Source organism: Schistocerca cancellata, chromosome 4 (assembly GCF_023864275.1).
Source record: "Schistocerca cancellata isolate TAMUIC-IGC-003103 chromosome 4, iqSchCanc2.1, whole genome shotgun sequence".
In the NCBI taxonomy this organism is placed as follows: Eukaryota; Metazoa; Arthropoda; class Insecta; order Orthoptera; family Acrididae; genus Schistocerca; species Schistocerca cancellata.
Window position 1 is genome coordinate 79,642,734 of NC_064629.1, and position 23,345 is coordinate 79,666,078.

The window sequence follows — 23,345 nt, forward strand, 5'->3', positions numbered from 1 at the left end:
AGAGAGGAGAGAGAGAGAGCGCGAGAGAGAGAGAGAGCGCGAGAGAGAGAGAGGAGAGAGAGAGAGGAGAGAGAGAGAGAGAGGGAGAGAAGAGAGAGAGAGAGAGAGAGGAGAGAGAGAGAGAGTAGAGAGAGAGAGAGAGAGAGCGCGAAGAGAGAGAGAGAGAGAGAGAGAGAGGGAGAGGGAGGAGAGAGAGAGAGAGAGAGAGGGAGAGGAGAGGGAGAGAGAGAGAGGAGAGGGAGGGAGAGAGAGAGAGAGAGAGAGCGAGAGGAGAGAGAGGGAGAGAGAGAGAGAGAGAGGAGAGAGAGAGAGAGAGCGAGAGAGAGAGAGAGAGAGAGAGAGAGAGCGGCGAGAGCGAGAGAGAGCGAGAGAGAGAGAGAGAGAGGAGAGAGAGAGAGAGAGAGAGAGAGAGAGAGAGAGAGAGAGAGAGAGAGAGGAGAGCGCGAGAGAGAGAGAGAGAGAGAGAGAGAGAGAGAGAGAGAGAGAGAGAGGGTTCCGAAACTATCCACATGTAATATTAAGGCCATAAACTATACTTTTCATGGCAGATCACTCGGATGACTAGATTAATGTATACTACTCAAATTTAAATTTGACATCATTAGCGCTCTCCAAAATCAATATTACAGTGGATTACGGAAAAAAAAAAAAACATTCCATGAATTTTGCACATGGTTAGTGTTATCCAAAAATTATTAGACTAATAGCAGTGATTGATTCAAGGAACAACTATTATGGACCACTATATAAATATATTATTTTTAAATGCTTATTTTTTTACATACCTTCATTATCAATGGTGAAAGGCTGGTCATTTGTCAGGATTTCATATTTGCAAACATCTCCATATTTTGGGGTACAGTCCCTATCAGTTGCTTCCACACGAACTATTTCTTCATACAATCTACCTTCGTCGACCTGATTTACATATGAAGGCTCCAAAAATGTTGGTGGGTACTCATTAATATCCACAACCGATATGTGAACTGTGGCACTAAGAAAATTAATTTAATTAGTTTCATATTCAACAGATGATTTTAGAGTCACATCACAAATTATTTTGTAAATATGGTTCATGCTCATCTTTTATAAGTTTTTTTAAGAACATACAGATATGAATCAGTAACTCCTACCCACCACCTTTTACACATCACAATTTTTTTTCCAGAACAGGGAGTAGTCAAGGAAAAAAAAATTTTTTTTTTCAAATTTTACTTCGCCTTTTGTCATAATTTTTATCTCACTGGGTAAAAGATGAAAAATTAGTTACAGCATTGTGCACAGCATTTTGTGCAAAGATAACATTAATACCATGTAATAGATGCCATTCTTTTCTTTTGGTACAGTAAGTACATATTCAACAGTGTTTATAATTACAACTATCTAATATTTACAGTGAAAACTAAGGCTGCATGCACTGCAAATACTTCACATGTAACGGAGCAAACTTGGCTTCAGTGGTATCACACTAGAAAGATTATGGTGAAACTAGGATCATCATTTGATTAGAGACTGATAGTAACCACATAGTGCCAAGTATCAGTACTATAAATAATTAGTTCTGTCAGTAGGGAAAAACAGAACCAGAATCTTTAATCTGAACAAGTGGTCCTCACCTATAAACTTTAAGGCTTAAGCCATCTGTTAATGTTATTTGAACCTTTCAAGATGGTACATTGCATGCTCACGTCTAGCCTACTGGCATTAGATTATGTGGCTAACAGGAACAGGAATGCAGTTTATTTACATTGCTCTAGTGAAGGAATTATTTGTCAAAAATAATTAAAATTTCGGATATTGTTGACAACAGACCTCTATTGTGTTTCAAACACACACAATCACTTAACATGAACCTTCAGTGTGATACAACTGGAAGCAATCAATGAAACAAAGCCTATAATACAGTTTTCTTCCTGTGGGTTTCCAGCAGTTTTGTTACAAGATGCTACCTGATGTTTACACGCGCACATTCCTTTGCCTTTCACTGGCTTGATAAACAATAAACACACTATGCACTGAATTATTTATAGCCTTTCAAATATTTTCATGTATCACTTTACATATTTTTTTCTTTCTGTAGACAGAATTTATAGTTCCCGATTTATTCCGACTCGTGCACTTCCAGAAAAAGATCTTAATGGTGTGTCAGCATAGAAATGCCTACACTTTGCAGTGTTGCCTGTCATTAGTAGATGCAGAGTATCACAGTTTTACCTGTTAAACTGCAACTGTTGTGATTATTATGATTGGGTTATCACCAATGCAGGTGCTCATGATGTGCAAGTGCCTATGATGATTCCTGGCTTGAGTGTTAACAATTAAATACAGGGGGTTAAGGATACAGGTACAGAATTGTGATCACTGGTACCATAATTTGTATTAACTTCAGTGTGTTAGTTGTTTTTCTTCTCTGACTTCCCACAAACACGTCACAATTTATTATCAGATGTTTTCTGCACAGTTGTAACTGCACAGCAAAGTGGACTATGCTTGTCAATATATATTTTGCGTTCACACTTCAATAAATATCTGACCTGCGTCCCACAGGTAAAATTAACATTTAACCTCCACCGGTTGCACTGTTGTACTTCGCTCATTTTCAGTGCCCATCATTTCTGGTCAGCTTTTCTGAATATTGGTGCCAGATATCATCATGACAATCTTCTTGCCACCTACCCCTCCCCACCCCTTAGTTGCGGTGTTTTTCTGCTTTCACGTCAGTACGCATCTAGTTGCTGTACGGAACACAACATGTGATCGGTAGAAGGTTAACGGCTTACTTGTGCCATGCATACTTTGAGATAATAACAAACCTAAAAACATACTACTCTTAACAGGTATAACTATTAGTCTACAAGGAATTGAATACTGATGTAACTCTGTTTACTACCTGTTTTCAGACACCAATAAAAGCATTCATTTCCCCAACACCCCATATATAAATTCAGAATGTTACTTCTTGACTTAGAGAGAGGGAAAATCCTGTTTATGGTCTTTCACATAAGAACCAAACAGGTCACATCATTCAAACTGATTTTACTGCCTATTTATACAAATTCAAACACAAAATTTATTTCTCTGAACGCTTTCCAAAAAATTTTAATACATATGGGGGCAGTGTGGAGATAGAAGTGCGTGGGTTACTAACTCGCAAAGAAAGCAGTTTCTCACAAGGACAAAAGCTTCACTGCATTGGGGTTAATAATTCAGATGTGTGATATTTCAAAACAGTCTACCTTTCGCATTAAAGAACATTAATAGGTCAACCAAATTTAAAGGATCACAAAAATATATTCTCAAGGTGCTTTCTTTCAGAGTTAAGTGGTTGAATATTCACAATCAAAATTTTAAAACTCTACACACAGTTCAGAGTAAAAGTTGTAGTACTTACTTTTGAGACACTTTCCCTGAACAGCTAACAGCAGCGATGTCAAACTTATAGTTTTTCCTCTTCTCGCAGTTCAAGGCTTTCCTAGCACGCAGTTCAGCTTCACCTTGGTTTTTCAGGATGATCTACACAACATAAATACCCAAATTAAATTATGTATTAAGCATCAGTTATAATTAAATCTTAACATACAGCTGCTTTGGAAGTTAAATCTTTTACTTTTACGATGCATCTAATCCCGCAAATTTTGCAAAATGACTGACTTACAGCAAAAACACGATACAACTTCCTCCACCCCATTTTTGTTGAATATGCGCATACCTTATGAGTAGGAGACTTCACCAGTCAAATGGAAGAACATAACTTTATATACAGTTAAGTCCTTGTCTGATGTCAACTTCGACAGTTTGTGTGATTATATTTACTTAAGTTAGTGCTACCTAGGAGTCTCCTGAATTACTGATGAGTAATTAAGTCACAGAACTCAACATAGTACTTGATAAATTTATTAAATTACATGATAGGGATCATTTTTCTCTAGTACTGATTCTTGCAACACAGCAAAACAAGGCAGAGAGAAAGAACAGCATACCCTGAAGGATGTCACCTTTGTTCCAAATTTCAACTGCAAATTGAAAGATACAGCACACTACACTGACACCTACATAAATTATTACTCTAAGTATTATTTTAGTTGACAAGAAAGCTACAGTGTAAAGAAGATACGTTACCTTGAATGGAGCTTCACCATGGTGCTTATTCACAATTCGAAACTCACAAATATGAGCACCAGTTGCTCTAATTCTTGGTCTCACTTCTACAATAGTTTCATTCTCTTTTACAAGCCCATGGTAGCCACTTTCCAAGCTGGGTAGCTCTAATCTGGGAACTGAAAATCATTAACATTAAGTATGATTGTCTTACACACACTGCTAACTAACAGTACCAACTGGAAAAGTATTTTTTAATTAAGTTAGTACTTGTCTAACACACACACACACACACACACACACACACACACACACACACACACAGACAGAGAGAGAGAGAGAGAGAGAGAGAGAGAGAGAGAGAAACAAACTAGTGTGTTCATCTACTACTGTAAAATTACTGTGACTAATAAAGCAAACACTGTAATGGCATATATCCATACATTTTACAAAAATGTACGTATGTATGTATCTATGTGTTTACGTGTTCCACATCTCCCCCTAAACCACTGGACAGATTTCAGTCAAATTTGGTACAAACATCACGTCTTGTTGTGGTCTTCAGTCCAAGACTGGTTTGATGCAGTTCTCCATGCTACTCTATGCCATGCAAGCCTCTTCATCTCCGAACAACCACCACAACCTATATCGTTCTGAATCTGCTTACTGTATTCATCTGTCTCCCTCTATAATTTACACCCCTCACACTTCCCTCCAATATTAAACTGATGATCCCTTGATGTCTCAGAATGTGTCCTGTTTATCAACCCCTTCTTCTAGGCAGGCTGCACCACAACTTTCTTTTCTCCCTCATTAATTAGGTGATCTACCCATGTCATCTTCAGCATTCTTTTCTAACACCACATTGAAAAAGCCTCTTTTTTCTTCTTATACAAATTGTTTATCATCCATGTTTCACTTTTATACATGGCAACACTCTATACAAATATTTTCAAAAAAATACTTCCTCATATTTAAATCTATATTCAATGTTAACAAATTTCTCTTCTTCAGAAATGTTTTCTTGCCACTGCCAATCTACATTTTATATCCTCTCTACTTCAGCCATCATCAGTTGTTTTGCTACCCAAATAACAAACTCATCTACTACACTGTATCACATTTCTTAATTTAAGTGCCTCTGCTTCACCTGATTTAATTTGACTACATTCCATTATCCTTGTTCTGCTTTTGTTGACATACATCCCATATCTTCCTTACAGGACACTGTCCATTCCGATCAACTGCCCTTCCAAGTCCTTTGCTGTCTCTGACAGAAATACAATGTCATCGGCAAACCTCAAAGTTCTTATTTCTTCTCCCTAATTTGATTCCTACTCTAAATTTTTCTTTAATTTTCTTTACTGCTTGTTCAATGAAGAGATCAGATAACATCAGGGATAGGCTACAATCATGTCTCACTCCCTTCTCAACCACTGCTTACCTTTCATGTCCCTCAACTCTCATAACTGCTATCTGGTTTCTGTACACGTATATAGCATTTTGCTCCCTGTATTTTATCCCTGCAATCTTCAAAATTTCAAAGAGAATATTCCAGTCAACATTTTCAAAACCTTTCTCTAAGGCTATAAACGTAGGTTCATCTCACCTGAACCTATCTTCTAAGATAAGTTCTAGGGTCAGCAATGCCTCATATGTTCCTAAATTTCTCCAGAATCCAAACTGATCTACCTCGAGGTTGGCCTTTACCAGTTTTTTCATTTTTCTGTCCTCATTTGTGTTAATATTTTGCAACCCTGACTTATTAATCCGATAGTTCTATCATAGTCATTTCCTGTTTTACTAACTGGAAATCATTGCTGTTGAGGTAAGAACCACCTAACTATCAAAGATGTAGGGGTGAAAAAGCAGTGTAGCCCACCACATGCGAATACCCATACTTTAGTCATCCAGTATATGAGAATGAGAGCACTTTGAGACTTGCAACATATGTAACACAATTTCAAAGCTTTACCAAACTACTACTCACTTGTGAGCTCCACAAAATGATGAAAGGAAAAAAAGTTAATTGTTTACAACATTTTCGCTATTCATCCAGTAAAACTGCCATACAAAACATGATGTTTTAATTTATTACAACTTGACTACGAACAGTATTTGTAATACTCTGCACACAGTAATCACATGTTTTGCTGAATATACATGCAAAATTATATTGTTGTGTTACACAGTTCATGATGTACGATGTCAAACAAAGAGAAGCGTGAAAGTGAAAAACTGCCGCAGCCAGCATGAAGATTTGATTTATTACTTCTTTGCTACTACCTCTATTCACAACGCATTTTCCTGACAGTAACCACATAAACCACTAGATATACCTGCAAAACAATATCACTGTGCAACACATAGTTAAGGAGATATGACGTCAAATATTGAGGTGCACAAAAATTATGAAAATACATGTGAAATATATTTGAAATGTGCATACAATGGCAAAGCCGTGAGCTAAAAGCTCATCCTAAACCCCTGGAATGATTTAAACCAAATTTAGTCTACATCTGGAAAGAAATGCTGTGATGGTAAAACAATGAGCCTCCTATTGCAGTGAGCATGATATCATGGGAAGAGAAAGGGCAGAGGAGGAGATGGGCACTGAGAGGGGGAGGAGGAGATGCAATTACAGGGAGTGGGAGGAGATGCAGTTAAGAGGGGGGAGGAGGAGATGCAATTAGAGGAGGCAGGAGGAGATGGAATTCAGAGGGGGTGGTGGGGGTAGGAGGAGGAGATGGTCAGAGAGAGAGAGGTGGCAGAGATGGACTAACAGGAGACTGGAATATATATGTACACAGGCAATGCCAGGTACTCAGCTAGACAGCCTCTTTAACTACACAAATAATTTACTGAACCTGACTACACCCCCCCCCAAAAAAAAAGTCATACCTGGCTCATAAGTTAATGACAGTTTTGTCTCCTTCAAATGAAAATAAGTAGTTTATAACTACAAACAAAGCCATAATAAAAATTTTTAACTTCACTAAAAGATGACAACCTGGTTGATCACTTGATTGCAAAAGTAACATTTTTTCGTGTACAATGCTATGCCTAAGACACTGACATTGTCAAATAATTCAGTTTAATTCAAAGAGCCAGTTCTTGCTTGTTCTCGTCATCACCCCACATAACATCACTGTATGAAGTTTCGAGCACAAATGCCGAATAAAGGAATATGCATAGTCCGTATCAATTCAGGCAGGCTAGGAAAAAATCCTACCTTCATAGTCTCAGAGTTATTGAATTTGGCATATGTTAAAATGAAGGACTAAGTAAGGAACACACACTTTTTTTTCTCCAAAAAAAATTCTGCTCCTAGATACAGCCCTCCAAAGATGACACTGCGCATACCATTTTGAAGATAAGCATTTTGGGAAAAAAATTTAAAATGCTGTATTTCTGGAACAGTTCTAGATGTTTTGTTGGTTTTTTTCTTTTTATTTGAAAGATAATTGCTCTATGACTGCAAAGAAATCCATCACTTGGACTATCTGTCAAAGTTCTTTTACTATAGCGTTCTGAACTTTTTTCTAGTTTATGGAAATTTTTGTTTTCAAAAATGTCAATCCATAAAATTTTGATTTTTTGTTGTTGTTGATTAGTACCGCACAGTTCTACATTTCCTGAAAAGAAGAGCTTCCACTTTTAGGTTAAACAGGTTTTATAAACAATTGAAATTTTTGTCATACATAAAACCTGTTTTATCATCACATAACAGACTTATAAAAACCAAAACCTAGCCTTATTTAACATAATTTTAGTTTTGAAAGATGAGTAAGAGACTCATATTTAAGCATTTTAAATGGTTCCAAAAAGTATGTGAAAGGTCCACAGACTTAAAGGTTTCAATTTATACAACTTCTGTGCACTCTGCTTTGTACTGAAATTAGCCAGTCAATGAACTAAAAATGCATTCCACTGCTTCAATATCTTCCTTTGATATAGAATGATGTCTTCCTGTTGAACCAATAGGAACTGGAGCAATTACAATCTTCAAAACATTGTAAACAAGAAGTGAACACTGATGGTGGTGTTGCCATCCAGTTGGAAACCTATATCCACAGCAGCTGGTACACGTGGTAGCACTAAGTTCACTACAATTTTGTTTAACTCGCAACTGGTGTCTATAATCTCTGCAATCCACCAGTTACAATCATACACACATGCCGCAAACATCCCCCTTCTCAGATTGTGAATCCGAATATTATCCTGCTGTTTCTGAGGTGTTTCTGAATGAACAAAATTTCTTCTTTCTTGCTCTTTAAAGTGCATGCAACTTGAGTTCGCCCATCACTTTGAGTCCAAAAATGTGTCTTCTTAATTGCTGTCACATGAGTAGTTTGTTTAGACCATTCTTCTTCTCACAGAATTCTTCAATTTCCTCTTTGGACAAAAGAATGAGGGCTGTGGATGTGTAAGATTTCACAACTCTCGTAAAATCCTCAGAATTCTAAATTGCAACTGTATTTGGTCTGGAAAGATTATGTTTTGTAGCATGTGCTCCAGCAAGCCTCCTACGCCATCACAAAGCCTCTTCCCGTGACCAGTAGCACTGCATACCCAGTCAGTTGGCACAAGTGACTTACTCAATTCAAACAGCTTGTAACGATTTTTAAAATGAGTATGAGCACCATCAGAAATAATGATCTTCTCTGCTCCTGTTTTCAGTTCAAGAATTTTGCGCATTGCTAGCAAAGTATGTCCTGAGTCATGTCCTGTGTCATCACTTTTAACTGCAACACTTGCGGTCTTGCTTTTGAAATACGTCACTCCTGTAAAAATTGAAACCTGGTCATTACTCCGATGATACCCTTTTACTTCTTCACAGAAACTTACAGACCAGTTCTCAGCAAAATCACAGTGAAGCAGTAAAAATAGTTCTTCAGCCTGTACACACCCTTTCACTTCTGCAATGTGTTGTTGCAATTTCTTCAGATGCTGGTGTGTTACTGCTTTGAAGTTCATCAATGAAACTGTCAAAGGCAACAGTTTTCTTAATTAGTTTATTTTCCTCCCATGTCACATGTGTGATTTCTGCAAGGCCAAGTGTCTGTAAAGACAATCCTCCCTTTCCAGGGGAGTCTTGAAACAAACAAGTCTCTCACTTTACTTCACATGCCCAACCAAGGCGTCCTATGTCATGTGCTCCAGTAAGTTCTTCAAAGTTACCACACAAAGTTCAAAATTTGTGCAGTACACACATAAACAGAGTCTCTAATTGGGTGTGGAACTACCCACTTACGCCGTCATGCATAAAATTTTGATCTTCCAATATGTGAAATTGTATAGTTGCTCTTATAAACTGCAAAATTTTCTTTAATACTACGAGTCATGTACCTCTTCACTTTCACAACTGTTACAGTTTGTGTCTTTTTTTTTGTTGGCACTCTGGCAAGAACAATTTGTCTTACAGCTAAAACGATTGCACTGTTTGAACATGAGCTGCTTCTACAGGATGACCATAATAGGGATCTGGACTTCTAAAGACTCCTTTTACAGACCTCACATTTCTTGATTTATCTACCATGTACTTTGATACTGACGGAACATGGTTCAAAATTGTTTTCTTTGAAAATGTCTCTGGAATAATAGTTAAAACTTTTACCTTTTCACTGTAGGATGCACAATATTCAACAACTGAATTGATATCCGTGAAAAAATTCTGGCAAGAGGGGCAAGAGTCCTTTGGTTCATTTTCTTCTGAAGATGGAATTTCTACTTTGAAGAGTGTGGCCAGTTTTACTGCAGTGTATTCACCCACAGCTTTAGTAATTTCTCTGCGCTACTTCACTGACTATGGTTTCTTAACAGGACTAACACCTACTTCTGTAGTTGACTAATTCTGGGTATTTAATTCTTCCTCTATTGATGCAAAATCTGCACCATGGGAGGCTTCACCTTGTTCAGATACTATCATTGTTCTATTCTGACAAAACATTTAGAACATAAAAATCTGTCACTGGACACATCTTCACTTTAAAACAATCTTCAAATGAGAGCATTTATTCCCAACCTGAACAAAGTCTTTTTGTTTTTCTTATATATCACTTTTATAGATATTCATATAGTCAGCACACTTCACTCTCCTGTGGCCTCAGTCAGAAGACATTTCAAACAGTCCTTTTCACAAAACACTGTGTCAAGTGACAAATTCCTCACGAAAACAAAGAAACTGAGTTCACGGTTCAGAGTAGTTTCAGGGGTAAGACAAGGCTGCAACCTATCTCCACTGTTGTTCATATTATTTATGGATCATATGTTGAAAACAATAGACTGGCTGGGTGAGATTAAGATATGTGAACACAAAATAAGCAGTCTCGCATATGCAGATGACTTAGTTGTGATAGCAGATTCAATTGAAAGTTTGCAAAGTAATATTTCAGAGCTAGATCGGAAATGTAAGGACTATGGTATGAGGATTAGCATCTCCAAAAAGAAAGTAATGTCAGTGGGAAATAGAGATAAACAGATTGAGTGCCAAATAGGAGGAACAAAGTTAGAACAGGTGGATGGTTTCAAGTACTTAGGATGTATATTCTCACAGGATGGCAACATAATGAAAGAAGTGGAAGCGGGGTGTAGCAAAGCTAATGCAGTGAGCGCTCAGCTACGATCGACTCTTCTGCAAGAAGGAAGTCAGTACCAAGACTAAGTTATCTGTGCACCGTTCAATCTTTCGACCAACTTTGTTGTATGGGAGCGAAAGCTGGGTGGATTCAAGTTACCCTGTCAATAAGGTTGAGGTTACAGATATGAAAGTACCTAGGATGATTGTAGGTACAAGTAGATGGGAACAATGGCAGGAGGGTGTCCAAAATGAGGAAATCAAAGAAAAACTGGGAGTGAACTCTATAGATGCAGCAGTCAGGGTGAACAGGCTTAGATGGTGGGGTCATGTTACACGCATGGGAGAAGAAAGGTTATCCAAGAGACTCATGGGTTCAGCAGTAGAGGGTAGGAGGAGTCGGGGTAGACCAAGGAGAAGGTCCCTGGATTCGGTTAAGAATGATTTTGAAGTAATAGGCTTAACATCAGAAGAGGCACCAATGTTAGCACTGAATAGGGGATTATGGAGGAATTTTATAAGGGGGACTTTGCTCCAGACTGAACACTGAAAGGCATAATCAGTCTTAAAAGATGATGATGATGATGATGATGATGATGATGATAAAAAAATACATGTTTCTTACTTACCCCTGAATTTTAACATATGCTAAATTCAATCACATCCAAGACTATGAAGGTAGCCCCCCTGCCTGAAGCGATATGGATTATGCCAATATGAGTTCACTATTGACTACAAATTTGACCTAGAATTCCTTATCTATATTTTTAAGTGACTATCCCAGAATCTGGTAAAGTAGCAGGTTGCCTACCTAACAGCTTCCAGGGGGCAACAAAAACATGGCTTTCAATATTTCGCATAATTACTGACCATATTTAAAAATCTATCAATCTACTCATTAAGAGGTATATTGTTATGTTAAAAGTTTAACACAATAAGTATTACAAATACCCGGAACTTATTCGTCCAGTACTTGATAATGGGAGCACTTGAGTGTTCCCATGAATTTTGCACAATTTCTAACCTGTACAAAACTTCTCTCACTGACTCCCCCCTTCCCATACAAAATAATTAAAGGAAAAGAAAACTTATTACTTACTACATTTTTACTTTTCATATAGTAACATTTTAGCATGACATGTGAACTTTAAATTTATTACTTATTTACTACCAACTCTATTCACAACACAGTTTGCAGACAGTATCAACATATACCACTGAATGTACCAACAGAATTATATTGTACAAAACATAGTTCAGGAGATATGACATGATGAACATTGAATGGAAGGCAGATCGGGTTTAATGTCCCGTCGACATTGAGGTCATTAGAGATGGAGCACAAGCTCTGACTGTGTCAAGGATGAGTGCCCTTTCAAAAGAACGATCCCACGATCTGCCCAGAGTGATTTAAGAAAATCATGGAAAACTGAAATCTGGTTGACTGGGCACAGGTTTGAACTGCAACTCTCCCGAATGCGAGTCCAGTGTGCTAATCACTGCGCCACCTTGCTCTGTCACGAACACTGAACTGCGTGGAGAAAAAAAAAAACTTGCTTTTGCTTAAAATGGAGCACAAATTACCCATATTATATAAATCCAGTGTTTCATAATGAGAGCACTTGGCAGTTTCCAACAATCTTTAGGCATAATTTCAAACCTTGTCCAAACTTTATCTCACATACATGCTTAACATTATGTATTTAACACGTTAACTCATATGCAAAGTAATCAGATGTTTGAAGCTGTTTCCTACATGGTAGTTTAATTCTTTAAAGAATTGGGGGTTTTCTGGTGTACAACTGACTGCCAATATATTTCAAAGAAAAAAATTAATGAGGAAGGCAAATGTTTACTCCATTTTCATTTTGTCAATTGTTCTGTCTACTGACCGAGTAGAGGTTCAAACTGAATTCTGATGACTTGGATGTTTTAATGTTGCTTATGAAAGGCAAAGTAGTCGATCTGAGTCAAAGTCTGCTACATAGCTGAGAAGGGTCATCAAGGGTCACTTTCACTTCAGTTTAAAAACAAGATTATTTAGCCTTGGAACATCTGAGCACACCCACAATGAGGGAGGAAAGTGAGAGCCTAAGCAACATATCTGAACAACAAACCTTAGAGGAAACATTAATAAATGGTTACCATAGGATTCTATAAAATGAAAAATTTCTTCCAGAAAATTAAACATGATAAATTTAAGACAGATTAAAAGAACTGTTTGTTGGTTTTGCTTTGATATTATGACTTCCAGTCACAATGAAACAACCTGCATAGTTAATTTATCGTCCATCATTACTTAGTACTGACAGCCAACTGTTTTCCACTATTTCAAATTGTTCTTAGAAGTCTTTTGCAGTTTTTCCTTACAAAACATATTACTGTATAGTGTTTGTCACTTTACAAAAAGTCACATTACACTGTCACCATACTACAAGTAGAGAAACATTATTTTAAGCTCTCTAAAAGTCACCAGTCAGAGAGTGCCATTTACCAAGTGGAATTAAACAACTTTCTAGTTAATTCCAGTGAAACTGACAATTGTTTCTCTGACCAGATGCCCCTCCTGACACCACACCATGTTAACTTTACGGGTAGGCCTGTTGTGTGCGAGCTGAAAGATTACGCCTTTATTTCTGTGCATTAACACATTTGAACTGTTTTAGTGTCTTGTGTTACTGATGTAAGGATTGACAATCCTGATGGTATCTGTTTAAATGTGTGTGAGGAGACTGGCTAAAACTGCACTGGAATTCAGCAGTGCACCAATGTTTTCTGCAACATCATCATAAATAGGGGTTTTTGAATGGATTTAGGTAACAAACTCTGCTGAACCCAGTGGTTAGGATTCTCTAATGCTGCTTTAAGCATTAGATATGCCACATATCAGCATCTCAAAAGCCCCCCCCCCCCCCCCCCCCCCAATGTTTCTAATGACCTGATTTTACAAAGGTTTTTTAATGAGGAAAATGAAATATTAAGGGATGACACACTGCAACTTCTCAGTCACATTTCATTTCAATCACGAGATTTGAACTTTGGAATTATATTAATGTTTGTAGTGGTGTGCATTATGTAATTATCCCAAATTAGTGCAGCATCATAATGAAATATCTTCCCCAGAAAAATTGCACTTGGAATGGTTCCAATTAATTCTACCCAGTCTCCACAGCCATAGTGCCTAGCACAAATGAGTGGAGGCACTTGACTGACATACCCAGCTGCAGATGGTGGGGGATGTAGTCCATCATCATCATCATCATCATCATCATCATCATCATCATCATCATCATCATCAACCTTATGCTGACACGAGCAGAAGCATAGTAGGAATAGTTCTTTCTTTCCAGGCTACTTACCAGTGTCACAGAGTAATTACATACAAAACTTCTGAACAGTGTCTTATGATGTGAGAACATGATGGTGGCCAGTCCTTTGATGCTAACAGAATGGGAAAGGCTATATATTGCCAATAGGTTTCATTCACTCCGATCCTTCATCGTTTGCACATTGGACAACTGCAGAACCACAGCACTAACACTCCTATCATCATACAAACACACACTCAGTACTGTGTACAAGGAAGGTAACTTCCTATCTCCACTAGGACCATACAAAGAACAATGTTGGGTTCTTGTGATGTCACCATGACTCACTTGAGTGTGGTTGCTTGCGTATATAAATGTGCAAATTCCTCAGAAAGAGATACCACGAAGGCTATCAGTGAAGTAACACAGCAATTACACAATGGGCATATGGTTGAATTTACACTCGTTTAATGACTCCAAGCAAGAATATTACTTTGTCGGGAAATGGAGAGTCAACTTACTTCAATTGTTGCCTGAATTTAAGATTCACAGTCAATACATTACACAATTTAGAATCCTATTATGTTATGTATACAACTCTCATACCAAGCAGGTAACTATTAGTAGCTAAGCTTTAGCCAATTATTATAAAAAGTGTTACTTTGTAGCGACATTTAAATTTAAACACCTGATACTTAATTTTATCGTCATTAATAGAGCCACCCACGGAAAAAAATTAAGAATGTTTACACGATCAATTTAAGATGAGTCTTTTGACGAAAATAAATGGAAGAAAATGTAACAACAAGGGAGGGGGCAGGTGGAGGGAGTTAGAAGGCATTTAAGAATACTGCTGGTTAATAAAAGTAGCTTTATGAAGAGCTAGATAAATAGTTCTGAAGTAATAATGCATGATTGAGATAAATAGTTCTGAAGTAATAATGCAAGATTCACAACATTTGAAAATTCTGATCTCACCCCCCCCCCCCCCCCTCCAAAGAGATGCGAGTACTAACTCAAATTAGTCAGGACGAGTTTTCATCAACTGTGACCTTGACAGATGCAATTCACAACTCGTAAGCAAGTAAGAAAGACCATTGGAGATCTATATCAAACTGGGTAGACCCTATTTCACTCAGATGTAAAGTCAGTCTTAACCTTCACACTACCAAGCAGGGTCAACCGAGACCCCAACGCTATACTTTCTCTTGTTTTGACATGAAATTGGCAGTTGTACTTAATGACACTTCTTGTTACCATCAGATACACTTGTTACCTCGTGTATCTTGGGTTGGTTACACAACTAAATGAATAAGATGAAAATAATATTTGATGTCTGCTGTCAGGCCTACTTTACAATTACCAACACTGCTGAAGTAGGCTACTCTGATTAGTCAAATCAGTTACAATAACACAATACTGTCAGATACTTTCTGTTTTCTTGCACTGTCAATAATTACCTTGAGGTCACATGAAACACCTCAAAAATGTACAAAAATTTTCTTCAAGTTGATGGCCTGACATACAACACCCAAATTAAAGTATTAACATAAAATTTCTCTCTCACAACAGAATGTGATTATGTAAACTGGTACAACTTTGGACAATACTTATTTAGCCTACTCTGATACAAATTTAGAAACGTGAAAAAGCTATCTTCAACAAAACAAATGCAATAAATATTTCACAAACTAAGGCACAGAGCATGACTTGATTCTTACTTAGGTAAGGTCGCAGCAAGTTATATTGAATGGGCTGTACACCTAGCCAAAGCAGAATAAGCAACCTGACTATTTTCATATTCAGGACAGGTTAAGATGGATAATCTTGCTGTGTCTTATTTGTGATGATAATGCAAAAGTAATTCAGCAACACTATGAAAAAAGTATGTAATAAAAGTGGAACTCTGTAAGAACTGATACAAATTTAGGGTTGACAAGAATGTTCAATATGAGACATTAGTTTTGGTGAGTGACGTAATGTCACTGGCTGCTGCAATGTCAATGTTTTGGTGCATATATTCATAGTTTTGTTGTTAGCTGGTGAAGCCACTGAGTGCGGAAAAAAACCCTGGTTGTGGTGAGAGACTGATCTATATAGTATAGCCCATCTGAAAATAACCACCAATAACATGTAATAGTTGCTATATTGTTTACGGATTTTGTCGTGTGTTTCCTATGTAATTGGTCAAAGCCGACAACTCTTATCAAACATTTCTCATTATTCAGAATGAACAGAACCTTCAAAAGGGTAATCAATTGAAGAGCACTCAAAAGTGAGAACAGAAAAAAACAACCTACTAGGATAAGGAGGAATATTCAATACTAGTTATTTGCTTTGACCAGCGGCATAGGAAACTTGAGAAACAACGTAAACAACACTATGACTATAACATCATATCTGTGGTGATGTTTTCAAATGGGCTAAGCTACTGATCAGTGTTACCACAACCAGCTTTACTGGTTTCACATTCACTGGCTCCACCAGCTACCTACTAAACTGTGAAAAAACAAAATGTGCCACAGGTCAAAGCAGATCACTAGTATTGAATATTACTCTTGACCCACATAAGAACTTCAGAAAGTTCCAACCAATATGAATCCATATGTAAACCGACATACCTGTAGTCTCTGTTTGCAGTTCACATCTCTCTTCCTGTCCACAGACAAACCCACTAATATTACACTATGACCTTACTTGATATGCCATCACAGGAATGGGAGGTACTTAACTGAATAGGCCCAATTCCCCGTTACTACGTAGGTGTACATTAGAACGGTTTACTTTTTGTGAATTATTTGTGAATTATCTAGCACCAGGTGGGGGAAATGGGGATTAAGTTCCTCATTTGAGATTCATCATTTCTTCAACTGATTAAGGAAGGCACGAACAATCATTTTTGGCCCCTCTGAAATACTTGGAATTTACTTGCACAGCTCAATTTAAACACAGACAAACAAAACAAGATGGGTATTTACATACAAGCACAGCGCCACCTTGCACTGAGAATACAAGACTGCCACAAATCAATTGAGATGGCTGCTTCAGTATGATGAGAAGATATTTCCAGCTACAACATAGTCTACTACAAGTAAGCAAAGCTCTGTGATTTTGTGACATACTGCACGTTTAGGTATCATGTCATACTGAACTGCAAGAATCTCCCCAATATGTCAGCAGCATATATTGCTGTCATGACCAAGTGATCTCTTAGATTGAATACAGCATGAGTATTTAATGATCAGACAGGGGTAATTAGATCTACGGTATTCAGGGGTACTTAGATCTACAGTACTGTCAAGCCAACTCACTTGACGAAGATAACATACACTCCTTAATTATGAAGCGTTTTCTATATCGTCATCTAACAAAGCATTTGAGAAAAACTTAGCAAACAGGGACACACAAGCAAAAAACTGCAATGATTAATGTGTGGATGCGCAGGGACACAAGGAAATGCATGCATGGCAGGGAAGGAGGGAGAATGAGAGTGCCTATAGCTCACTGATGGAACATGTAAACAATAGGGGAAGGGGGGTTAAAAAACAGTATCTAACTAATGTTTTATAATTCAATCCAGAAGGAAAAGGTGGGAATTTTTTTCCGGCTTCTACAGAAATAATGGGAAACGTGCTTAGCTGCTGAGGTCACATATCTCAACACTTTAGCACAACAAAGCATATCAAAAATGACACTTTTTGTGGAAATCTTTAATGTGGTACAGCAATTAAACTGCACGTTTTCATAGTACACAAGTATAAATTCTAAAGCAAAACATTTTGTTTAAGGCTCAATATTCCAAAATGCAATGCTACTATGACATTTCTTGTATTTACCTAACGACAAATACTGTTCACACTATATGAGGGCAACGTCATTGTTGATAGTGTGGTACCCATGTAAGAATTATAGGAGTATCTGATGCTGAGTACACTTAACATATTAAATGCCGCTCTAAACGGGTAATCCAGTACTATGTACGTTTCTGACTTAAGAGGTTACCGCAAAGTACAGTAACTTGAGCACACAATAACTTGGGCATTGTGTTAGACACTGTCTTTAAAAGTTTCAACTGTAACATTTTTACACACACACACACACACTCTGCCTATAACTCGTCATTCACTTCTTCCATCATAAACAAGAACAGCTACTAAAATAGATCAATAATTCAAAAAACAAAGCCATCCCTGAAAGTAATCGCCCACTCCGCAAATCTCACACATCATGTTATTCCTCTGGACAAAATTTGCAGCTTCGCATCAGTATCACCGGTTTCACTCTGAGATATTACCACAGTGAATTCGGAAGCCCAGAGAAACAGAAAAAGCAGTACGGCTATTGCCCAAACACGCTGATACTGCCTAGGTCTCTCTCTTTTTGCATTGACATTTTGTTTGGCATGTGGTATTTCCGTACAAATTCAAAATGTAAGGTTCCCCCCCCCCTTTTTTTTAACCCAGTTACCAACGATTTAGTCATGAGTTTTGAAGCCGTTCGTTGCATACACATTAATCTTTGTTAACTATAAGTCCAAAACTGACTGAAGACAACAGATTCCTGTGAGACGAGTTTTTCGGTAGGGTTTAAAAAATCCGAAATCTGAAAATGAAAGAACATGGCGACCGCATGAAGATGAGATGACAGAAAACTCGACACTATTTAAGGTATGGAAATGTCTCAAAAGTAGTTGCGGCTAACTTCATAACAAACATTTCGTCGCTTCTTGTCAAATACGTTTTGTAAATTTAATTTGCTGTCATATTTAACGAAATAAGAAACACGCTTGATGTTTGTAAGTGTGCTCTTCATATAATATGCTTAAGTAAGTTGAGATTTACTTCCAAAACACCAGGATTATTCTAGTGTCACATGTGTTCAGATTTCAGAATCTCAGAGCTCGCCATTAACCTGTTTCACTCTTAACTCACCTCCATCTGCCGATACAGATCCCGGCGTGGCGTTTGGTGAAGATGCAACAAAACCTAGGAACGCTAACGCTAAAACGTATTTACCCATGCTAGGAAAGTAACTTAGAGTTCTGAGTTCCAGTGTACAGAAGTCCATGTCAAAACCTTCACACGCACATAACGCTCGCCAAACCTTTACGTCAAGGGCCCAGATACTACGAAAAAACACATCGGCCACAGCAGATACGTGAAAGCTATTTCGTTGCCCCGTCCCTTTACTGTATAGCTTCAATATCGTACTCGTAGATGGCACTGCTAAGCCCATTTGCTTGGCCAATGAGAAACCGCTACGGAGAGCGCAGCCGCGCAGTAGTTTGCCATCTTGCGGATATCTACTAGAACTAAACTCAAAGGGGTATATGCAGACCATATCCGTACTTGATTAAAAATCACAATCAAGAAAATCTATGGCAACCTATCGCACCTGCGCACATAACGTGACCCATGACGTCACAATATTGAACATCAATGATCGAAAATGATCTCGTCAACAATAACAATAATTCACCTTTAGGACGTTAAAAATCGAGATACAATTAATAGGTGTTTGCTGAAATGGTGTTTCATGTGGCTAGTACCAAAACGCCTACTATTACAGCAACAAAGATAAGTTTCGATTTAAAAAATGAAGGAAACATCCTGAACACCTAACATGTAATCCAATGCTAGGACATTCGCGCGGCTGAGGTTTAGTCATTTCACTTGCGCGACCTGTGTGGATTTCGATCTTGTGGTTTGGTCTTTAACAATATTTCGCAACTTCTATCATTCTGACTTCGAAACTATGAGAAGTTCATTACTGCTTCGGTCTTCCAAAATACCGGTTTTAAAGCATTTGTGGGGTTTGATACTTATGATTCGATATTTTACTTCTCGTTATAAAAAGTGTTGCTTTGGCACAGTATTATAGAACTGATGGAATTAAGACTTTCGTAACTAAGCCACATCACTCCATCTTGACAGCATCTGATATATGACAGTCGTAATTGTTGTTAGTACTGCGGAGAATAACAAACGCAGTATGATGAGAACCCTTTCTCACAGTTCGCATTATAAATATGGCAAGGGAAGTTCTTGTAGACCGTAAGTCTAACATCGGCATGAAGTCACTACTAACCGCTACCCGGTAATAAGCATCTAGATAGTATTACTAGGAAAGCAAACACCCTTCCCCCCCCCCCCCCCTTTTCACCTTTTTTCTTTTTATCAGAATGTTATTCTGCAGCAGTCAAGTGCACGACTCACCCAAATAGTCTAGCATCAATGACAACAAAATACTATACAATGTCATTCCATAATAACTACTGTTTGCGATAATGTATTTTTTGACTCATTCCGCTCCCGGAAAATTATTACTACGTGGTGGGCCTACGGAACATGGCCAATGAAAGAATATACTGGAGGCCAAGTTGACCTTTTTCCCTCAGATTCAGAAATCATGAGCTAAAATAGGATAGTCACCTATTAAGTTTTTACAAACGGCGAGCTTGATGTGTGACATAACTGTTATTTTAATATTTGTCTTTATTATTGATAAAAATGACAACTCAGAAACTTGTCGAGTAGATAGTTTACAGCAACTGTTTAAAGAAATAGTGTTGTGTCAAAAATGGAAATTTCACTTGAAAGTTTTCGTTGGATAACTTTTTACGATTTTGGTGAAGTACAAAGGGCGTTTTAAAAGTTTTGCATAGTCGTCTATTTTTTTTTTATTTTTTGCAGGAGGAGAATGAAATGTTTTGTGAACATATTTGGAACATTTAGCTATACATTAAGCCTACTCAATGTAGCCTCCATCAGCTGTAACGCATCTGGCCCAACGTTCTTACCATGACATAAATGTACTTTGGTAAAATTCTGAGGATTGACTTTTACACCACCGCTTGACACAGGAAATAAGGTCTTTCTCATGATATAAATGTTTTACCGCGCAGATGGGCCTTCACACAACCAAAGAGGTAAAAATCAGACGGAGCCAAGTCTGCATTTCAGGGAGGATGAGGAACAATTTTCCAACACATTTTCCTTATTTTCTCCTGCGTCATAAGGGCTGTATGGGGTCTGGCAGTCTGATGAGCTGATGATGATGTTTGGTTTGTGGGGCGCTCAACTGCGTGGTTATCAGCGCCCGTACAATTATCCAATCTTTGCTCAGTCCAATTTCGACACTTTCCTGGATGATGATGAAATGATGAGGACAACACAAACACCCAGTCATCTCGAGGCAGGTGAAAATCCCTGACCCCGCCGGGAATCGAACCCGGGACCCCGTGCTCGGGAAGCGAGAACGCTACCGCGAGACCACGAGCGGCGGACTGATGAGCTGACCCTGAAGCTGTGGTCTGTGGGTCTTGATACCACACTATCCAATGACAAGCGAGTCATTTCAGCAAGCTGTCGTGTGGTCACACATCTGTCATTTTGGATGATTTGATCAGTGGTCTCCTTATTCACATCACTCACTGCCGTCGATGGTCTACCGCTTCGTGAATTGTCCAGTAGAGAGAAATCACCTTCTTTAAACCTCTGCAACCACCGCTGGATACTCCTGCGATCCGCTGTGTCCTCCCCATAAACAGGGAGCAACTTCCTATGAATCGATGCTGCAGTCATCGCCGGTCTTGAAGAGCAACTCCATCAGCGACCGTTGTCGCAACCTGACATCTACTTCACGGTCCATTATGGCCCACCTGTAGATAAAAGAAAATACTTTTATACGCCAACTTATAGCTAAATGTACGAAGTATATTCACAAAAAATTACATTCTCCTTCGGCAAAAAATAAAAAAAATAGAGACGACTGTGCAAAACGTTTTGAACACCCTTTGTAACTCAACAACAATCTCTCTAATCGCGTCGTTCGGTTTTTGTTAATAAACCACGCTCAGGAAAGCCTGTTTACAATTGGTTTGTTTAATTTTGTCATGGCCGGCATCCTGTCAGCCATTAATTTCGTGAAGGTCGACCAAAGTCGGTTTTCGTTGCAGAAAACGTGACTTGCTGTGAGATGAGCCATTTCGAAGACTGCAGTATATTAGATTATGCACGAATACTTGGCAGCGAAAAAGCCCTCTCTCTGGTGGATTCAGCGCTGTTTGACCGAAGCTCAAAAACAGGAAATGCTAAAAAATATTTGACCGAGGTAATGCAAAATCTGGATTCAACACCGTAACAGGAGACGAATAGGAAAAAAAAAATCGCAACACAAAAAATAATTCATGTATGTAATGAAATTTCGGGAATACATTTTGTGTAGGTAAGTTATTTAAATGATTATCATTGAAAGATCACAGGTTAACGTAAGGACGAGATAAGCCATTGGAAATGTGAACTGCTGCTACTTTAAATGCTGGGTGTCATTTTGTGAGATGGAGTGTGCCTGTTGCACTTGCTCGTGCTCGGTCAGTACAGGGACGGTTAATCCTGTTTGTGGATGAAGCCGGAGCTGTCATCCGATGACGTCCCGTATGTGCTCGATCGGAAACAGATCACGTCATTGAGCAGACCAAGGTACCAAGTCGACTCTTTGTAGAGCACGTTGGTTACAACAAAACGCTATCCTGTTGGAAAACACCCCCTGGAATGACGCTCACGAATGGCAACACAACAGGTCGAATCACCAGACTGAAGTACAAATCTGCAGCCAGGCTTCGTGAAATAGCCACGAGGGTGCTCCTGGTGTCATACGAAATCCTCAGCCATCACTGGCTCCGAGGCGGAATCAGCTTTCTTCGGAAAGCGCAGTAGACTTCCATCCTGCCCCCCAGCGGGCTCTCTCTCGACACCACTGAAGTCGTAAGTGTGAGTGGAATGCACGCTACAGGGCGATCGGCTTGAAGCTGTTCTCGAAGTAACCGATTTGTTAACAGTTGGTTGTGTCACTGCGGAGCCAAATGCTGCTGCAACTCGAGTACGATGTCCCAGAGCCCCACACCGAACACGATGTTCGTCCCTCGTGGCCGTTCCGAGCCTTCGACCATAAATATAATAGACTGGCCGTGACGTCATTTTCGTGGCTCCAACATCTCTGGGCTGAAGTCACGTGAATGTTGGCAAAACATGGTTGTTTCGTGTTGCGCTTATGGCTGTACTCAGCGTTTTGTCGGGGAAATGGCATTACATTTCACGTGTAAGTGTGTCTAAGATAGTGCAGATGCGTTTATTGAAATCTGCTGAAGTGACTTTTATATGTTTTTTACACTTGAAATAGAGTATCACGTAAATTAAAGTGTTGAAAGTGATGCCTGTAAACTCAGACTCATATTACATTTTGGAAAGTATCTGTGATGATTCGGTTACAGAAGTAAGTATAACTGTTTCTCGTTCCTACTCATAGGTTCTGTAAGGATGAAAACCGAAGGCAGCTTTGGATACAGGCCTTGAAACGGAAAA

General features: G+C 38.5%; 1 protein-coding gene across 1 annotated transcript in view; it reads right to left on the reverse strand.

Moving 5' to 3' along the window:
• LOC126184801 (calsyntenin-1) overlaps positions 1-19,123 on the reverse strand; it is a 71,978-nt gene extending 52,855 nt beyond the window's left edge. Inside the window, exons 1-4 of the mRNA XM_049927386.1 lie at positions 18,915-19,123; positions 4,120-4,277; positions 3,392-3,513; positions 786-994 (exon numbers count right to left, since the gene is read on the reverse strand). Coding sequence (XP_049783343.1) covers positions 786-994; positions 3,392-3,513; positions 4,120-4,277; positions 18,915-19,050 — 625 coding nt within the window. The 5' untranslated portion in view covers positions 19,051-19,123. The remainder of the gene's footprint in view (positions 1-785; positions 995-3,391; positions 3,514-4,119; positions 4,278-18,914) is intronic.
• Between the last annotated feature and the right edge of the window lie 4,222 nt (positions 19,124-23,345).